We start from the raw sequence: 7,072 nt of genomic DNA on the forward strand, positions 1-7,072 counted from the left end.
GGATAACTATATGTTGCATATGAATTATTCTTTTGCTCTTATTTCCTTCTTCAGTTTGTACGCTACTGTGAGAATGAATTCAAACACTCTCTTAGGAAAGCTTAATTGCTGTCATTTACTTCCAGGAAATGTAAACAGTAAATATTGAAAATCATGATCTGTTTAAGAACATGTCAGTGTGCCACATCACCTTTTCTGGTGATAAAAATAGAAGATGAGGTGTATATCTACTTGCCTTATACCTGTGTAACTTTGGAAGGCTGTGCAGTTTGTCTGGCACACAAGTATGTCCTGAACATTCTCTTAAGCTTTGTGGCCTTATTTGGTTTTATGATGCATTTTGCAGGTTTCTCTGATCATGGACTGTGGAGTAATCCCAGAATTTTCAAGTCCAGAGGAAGAAACTGCATACTGGAAGGAGCTTTCTTTAAAGTACAAGCAAAGGTATGCACCTGTAGGACATATTGTTTTGTAGTGGCACATTAATCTGTTGATTTTCCTAATAGTGTTGTCATTGCTGATGAGTGGTCAGTTATCCAAAGCATAATATCCATAACTATATTATGTATTCATTTACGCCTTTATAAACATGTATTAATGTCTGTATTAATCTATGGGTTATAGTATCAAGATTTACTAACCTTCATATATATCCATTTGCCATGATCTGTGCAGGACTGAGAGACAAGGCCTAGGGAGGCCTGGGCCTAAAGACCAGTGTGGGAGTAGAAAGCAGACACAGCCTACAATCCTCACAATGCTTGGCACCCACTGTAACCAATCAGTGTCCAGGGATTGTGAGAGGAGATTGCTACATAAACTTTGTGGGCTGTGGAACTGTGTTCTTTTCTCTCACAGAGTCAGGCTTAGAGGACGGTCTCCGGCTGAGAGAAGAATCCCTCACTCAGAAGGTAGAGGGAGTCACAGGCAGTCGGTCTGGGGAAAAGGGCTGTGGGCCCTGATGACTAACAGGGTAGGGGAAGTACAGGTAGCCGCGTTAGGGTTTATATTCATTTTCCTTTATCCACAGTTATATCTGTTAAGCACCTTGCCTTGTTTAAATACCCATCCCTGTATTAATAAACCTTTATCTTTCTAATGTTCCCTGCCTGGTCATCACACCTATGTTTCTCGGCTAAAAGGGGCATTTTTGTTGTGCTTGGGAGGGTACTCTGGGCCTTCCCAAGGAATCATCAATCCAGAGTGATGGCAGTGTAAGGCAGCAACCCACTGGGTTCATGACACCATTATATTCTTGTATGAATTTATTTAGAATAGTATTGGTAACAAATGAGACCAGAGTGGAGGGTTGATCATTGTGGGAAGCTAAGGCCTAATGTTGTCTCCCTGGTAACAGAAGAGAGGTACCAACTGAAGAGGTCTACAAAGCTGGAATATGACCTTGGTGAAAAGCAGCACCGGGGTCTGGGAACTAATTCAAAGACTTTTGGGCAGGAGACATTTAAGCTGGAGAAATGATGAGCCGTTAACCTGTAGCCTTTATTTGGACTGCACCTTTCACTTATTGTCAGTCTGACAAGACTGCTGTACATGCCAGAAGTGTTTGTTACCTGATTCTTCATTAAAAGCTCCTCTGCATTTACTGAAGAAGTGTTGTGACAGATTCTGGACAAAACCTTACATATTGCCAGACTCATCCTGAAGCTGTAAGCAGCCCTGATCCTAACATTCACCCAGAACCATGTGAGGAGGTGGAGAGAATGGAAAGGGGGCTGCCAGCACAACTGAATCCAACCCTGACACAGAAGATGGGGCAAAAGGTCCCGATTTGAAGAAGTGGGATGAGGGAGCCAGAGGATTCACCCTCCCATCCTTCAAGCACATTACCAATTGGAGACGAAAGCTGTTGCAATGTGACTGGGATGAGACTGCAGTCGTGTGGCCAGGAACAACTCCCCAACAATGGCAGCCACAGCTCCTGCTAGCATGCCAGACTGGGGAGCCCAATGGTACCTGGGGTTGGGTCGGTAGAAGCGACTGGGGGGGATCAATCACTGAGGAGTGGTGGTACATGAGTGTGAACACCTGTGAGCTGAGATGCGGGCTGTGGAAGAAGAACTCCATAACAAGATAACTGCACTGGGAGAATTCGTGCAGACTGCCCTACAGGCCATTCTAGCAGCCCAGCCTCAGGAACAGGCAGGGGACCTCAGAGCCCCACCCCCCACCCCAGGTTGACAGGAAGAAGCGGAGCCTACTCCACCGGTACCAGACTAGGGGACTCCCTGCCCAGGAGCGGCAGACTGAAAGTATTGGAAAACTGGAGGTGTGAAGTTCGATGGCACCCCCTGGAAGCTGGGCTGCTTCCTGATGCGGGCTCAAGAATTGCCCTGGGAATGGGGGAACACCTTCCTTAATGAAGCCAGCCAAGTCAACCACTTGGGCTCTCATCAGGAAAGCAAATGTGATAGGTGGGCGTTGCCAGTCCAAGCGCACGTCGGGTCCTGTCCAGCCCTGGGTTGCCATGGGCCCAGGAGAGGCCGGGACAGGACCTGTTGACAATTTCCCTCAGGAACCCATAGTTCTTCTCAGCCAGCTTTAATTAGCCAAGATGGGCATGGGTCCAAACTGCAGGTGGTTGAGCGCACAGTAGAGAGCATTCTCCACTCACAGGCTGAGAACATAAGAGAAGCCATGTTGGATCAGGCCAACGGCCCATCCAGTCCAACACTCTGTGTCACACAGTGGCAAAATTTTTTATATACAAACACACACTGTGGCTAATAGCCACTGATGGACCTGTGCTCCATATTTTTATCTAAACCCGTCTTGAAGGTGGCTATACACTCATCTGCTTTGCCTTTGTCCTCAGAAAAAGTAATGAGCATCAACAGACATGAATCCAGTGGAAGTTTCAATTCATCAACTTACTCTGGATATATTGCTTCTTCGTAAAAAATGAAATAGATCCAGACATAAATAGAAAAGCATGTGTTTCTCAAGTGATGCAAATTTAGGCACTCCAAGTTTACATGTTCTCAGAGCTACACCTACTGCAGACTTTCCACCACTTCCCACCAGAAGTGAGTCAGTCATTCCCTCCCCTTTGCTCCAATTGTTTCCAAGTTATATACCTAGTGAACTTTTTATCACAATGTACTGCACTTGAGAAGGTGCCCCAAAATTTATACCAAAGGTCAGTAAACTGAGTGTGAGCTAGCTCAGTTTTTTAGCCTCTGGTTCACACTTTTTTTTTGTCTTAGACCAGGAAGAATGGCACCAGAGCAAACTAATTTCTGCAGCAGCCAAATTGCTCACTCTCAACTTTAATGCCAGTAGCTCACAAAGTAGAAATTTTGCTCTTCAGACTCCACAGCTTAGAGGGAGCATTGCCAAGGGTTAATCTACACTTTTGCAACTCCCAACATTTTTTTCTAATATTTCTCACCCAAGAATAGAGAAAAAACTGCATAAGAACATAAGAGAAGCCATGTTGGATCAGGCCAATGGCCCATCCAGTCCAACACTCTGTGTCACACAGTGGCAAAAAATTTTATATATACACACACACTGTGGCTAATAGCCACTGATGGACCTCTGCTCCATATTTTTATCTAAACCCCTCTTGAAGGTGGCTATGCTTGTGGCCGCCACCACCTCCTGTGGCAGTGAATTCCACATGTTAATCACCCTTTGGGAGAAGAAGTACTTCCTTTTATCCGTTTTAACCTGGCTGCTCAGCAATTTCATCGAATGCCCACGAGTTCTTGTATTGTGAGAAAGGGAGAAAAGTACTTCTTTCTCTACTTTCTCCATCCCATGCATTATCTTGTAAACCTCTATCATGTCACTCCGCAGTCGACGTTTCTCCAAGCTAAAGAGTCCCAAGCGTTTCAACCTTTCTTCATAGGGAAAGTGCTCCAGCCCTTTAATCATTCTAGTTGCCCTTTTCTGGACTTTCTCCAATGCTATAATATCCTTTGTGAGGTGCGGCGACCAGAACTGCACACAGTACTCCAAATGAGACCGCACCATCGATTTATACAGGGGCATTATGATACTGGCTGATTTGTTTTCAATTCCCTTCCTAATAATTCCCAGCATGGCATTGGCCTTTTTTATTGCGAACGCACACTGTCTTGACATTTTCAGTGAGTTATCTACCACGACCCCAAGATCTCTCTCTTGGTCAGTCTCTGCCAGTTCACACCCCATCAACTTGTATTTGTAGCTGGGATTCTTGGCCCCAATGTGCATTACTTTGCACTTGGCCACATTGAACCGCATCTGCCACGTTGACGCCCACTCACCCAGCCTCAACAGATCCCTTTGGAGTTCCTCACAATCCTCTCTGGTTCTCACCACCCTGAACAATTTAGTGTCATCAGCAAACTTGGCCCCTTCACTGCTCACTCCCAACTCTAAATCATTTATGAACAAGTTAAAGAGCATGGGACCCAGTACCGAGCCCTGCGGCACCCCACTGCTTACCGTCCTCCACTGTGAAGATTGCCCATTTGTACTCATTCTGTCCTTGATAATGGTTTCTACCAACTTTCCCGGTATTGAAGTCAGACTGACTGGCCTGTCATTTCCCGGATCTCCTCTGGAACCCTTTTTAAAGATGGGGGTGACATTTGCTACCTTCCAGTCCTCAGGAACGGAGGCAGATTTCAATGAAAGATTACAGATTTTTGTTAGAAGATCCACAAGTTCAACTTTGAGTTCTTTCAGAACTCTCGGATGTATGCCATCTGGCCCCAGTGACTTATTCGTTTTTAATTTGTCTATCAGTTGTAGGACCTCCTCTTTTGTCACCTCAATCTGACTCAGGTCTTTCAACACCCCTTCCAAAATTAGTGGTTCTGGGGCGGGCAAAAAGTTCTCATCTTCCACAGTGAAGACGGAGGCAAAAAAATCATTCAGCTTCTCAGCCATTTCCCTATCCTCCTTCAGTAATCCTTTTACCCCAATTTTTTTTGCTTTTTTTCTGCATTGGGCCCCGAGACCCCCGTGGAGGGGTGGGCTCGGCTATCCGAGACCGACCGAGGCTCCTCGGCGCTGCGGTATCGTTACGCTTAGGGAGGATTCTGACTTAGAGGCGTTCAGTCATAATCCCACAGATGGTAGCTTCGCCCCATTGGCTCCTCAGCCAAGCACATACACCAAATGTCTGAACCTGCGATTACTATGGCAACGACACATCATCATTAGGGTAAAACTAACCTGTCTCACGACGTGAAGTAATCCAAAGTCTGACTAGAAGGCGTGCACGGAGCCTCGAGTTCATTTACTGTTTCAATTGTGGCAGAGAGGTCGTGGTGGAGTGACAAGACCTTATCTGCAAAAAAGCTCGCAAAAGCCTTACAGCCGATATCCAATTCCTTAGCATTTGGTTTACCCTGCAGTAGGGTAGTTAAAGACCAAATTGTGCTAAACAATTGTGCTGGGAGTGAGTTTACAGATGCAATCATGGCCGTAAGATGGACTTTCTTAGCAGCCTTGACTGCCACCTCTTAGGTTTTCATATATGACCTATAAGCTGTTCTTGTCACTTCGCCACGGGCTCACCATCACTGCCTCTCTAGCCATCTGAGCCTCCGTTTAATCAGCCTTAGCCCTGGAGTGTACCAGGGCACAAACTTTAAATGGAGGCTCACAGGGCACCTGGAAGCGATCTCGTTGATGGCCATGATGAGCCTGTTATGCCAGGTCTCCACTAGCTCATCTAAGGAGTCACCAGGGGGCAAGGATCCCACAGAGCCATCTGAAGCCACATAGGGTCCATTTGACTCCATGGGCAAGCTAAAATATGCTCACCGCCCAAACAGGATCGAAGTGGAATATTCATATGGGCCTTCAGGGCATAATGGTCCAACTCTGGCACTGCATCAGCAGTAATACGATCCACTGTCACCTCCACTGCAAATATCAAGTCCAGCATGTGTCCAGCCTGGTGTGTGGGAATTGTTACATATTTGAGAGAGTCCCAGTGCCGCCATAGATGACACCAGGTCCGCTGCCTGTGTGGAGCCCACATCATGAGCATGGACGTTGAAATCACACAGGACTAAAAGTCTTGGGTGTTCCAATGCCCGGGCTGCTACACCACAAGGGATGATAAGGCATTGGCCGGTGTATTGGGCGGCCGGTATACCAGCTAAATAGCCAGACTCTCTCCCACATCACACACCATGCTGACACATTCGATACCGGTGATCTTTGGAGACGGGAGAGCCCAGAAGGAGTAAGCCTCCCAAATGAATACCGCAACCCCTCCCCCCGCCCACTAGTCCATGATTGATGAAGGACTGAGAACCCAGGTGGAGCTAACTGGAAGGGAGCCACTGACTTTCCATATCACACCCAGGTCTCAGTCACGCAAGCCAGGTCCACATCTTGTTATTGATGGACCTGGCATTACACAACACCAGTGTTGGAGGTGGGTACTTCAACTTGGCACCACTGTCTGCATCCGTTGGGATGGGACACAGGATGGAAGGAAGTCGAGCATTCTGGTATCTCAGCCTCCTTCCCTTATATGAGCACCTGTTCCCACCGCTATACTTTCCCCTCCCCAGGAGCACTGGAATCCCCAGCTCATTCATCACTTCTCACTGACGGTCTCCACAGTTGCCTCAGACTAATTAGAATGTGGCCACTGGGTGGTAGTAGCAATACAAGAAAAACCCCAGTCAATACCTGGTATGACTCTAACTTGCCTCACTAACCTGTTAAATGCCAGTTTGGTGTAGTGGTTAAGTGTGCGGACTCTTATCTGGGAGAACTGGGTTTGATTCCCCACTCCTCCACTTGCACCTGCTAGCATGGCCTTGGGTCAGCCATAGCTCTGGCAGAGGTTGTCCTTGAAAGGGTGGCTGCTGTGAGAGCCCTCTCCAGCCCCACCCACCTCACAGGGTGTCTGTTGTGGGGGAGGAATGTAAAGGAGATTGTGAGCCGCTCTAAGACTCTTCGGAGTGGAGGGTGGGATATAAATCCAGTTCTTCTTCTTCTTCTTCTTCTTCTTCTTCTTCTTCTTCTTCTTCTTCTTCTTCTTCTTCTTCTTCTTCTTCTTCTTCTTCTTCTTCTTCTTCTTCTTCTTCTTCTTCTT

At 46.8% G+C, this 7,072-nt stretch overlaps 1 protein-coding gene across 1 annotated transcript in view; it reads left to right on the forward strand.

The window, feature by feature from the left end:
* Window positions 1-339: 339 nt before the first annotated feature.
* NDEL1 (nudE neurodevelopment protein 1 like 1) overlaps window positions 340-7,072 on the forward strand; it is a 75,406-nt gene continuing 68,673 nt past the window's right edge. Inside the window, exon 1 of the mRNA XM_060252425.1 lies at window positions 340-444. Within this exon, the coding sequence (XP_060108408.1) occupies window positions 359-444 (86 nt within the window). The 5' untranslated portion in view covers window positions 340-358. The remainder of the gene's footprint in view (window positions 445-7,072) is intronic.

Source organism: Heteronotia binoei, chromosome 13 (assembly GCF_032191835.1).
Source record: "Heteronotia binoei isolate CCM8104 ecotype False Entrance Well chromosome 13, APGP_CSIRO_Hbin_v1, whole genome shotgun sequence".
In the NCBI taxonomy this organism is placed as follows: Eukaryota; Metazoa; Chordata; class Lepidosauria; order Squamata; family Gekkonidae; genus Heteronotia; species Heteronotia binoei.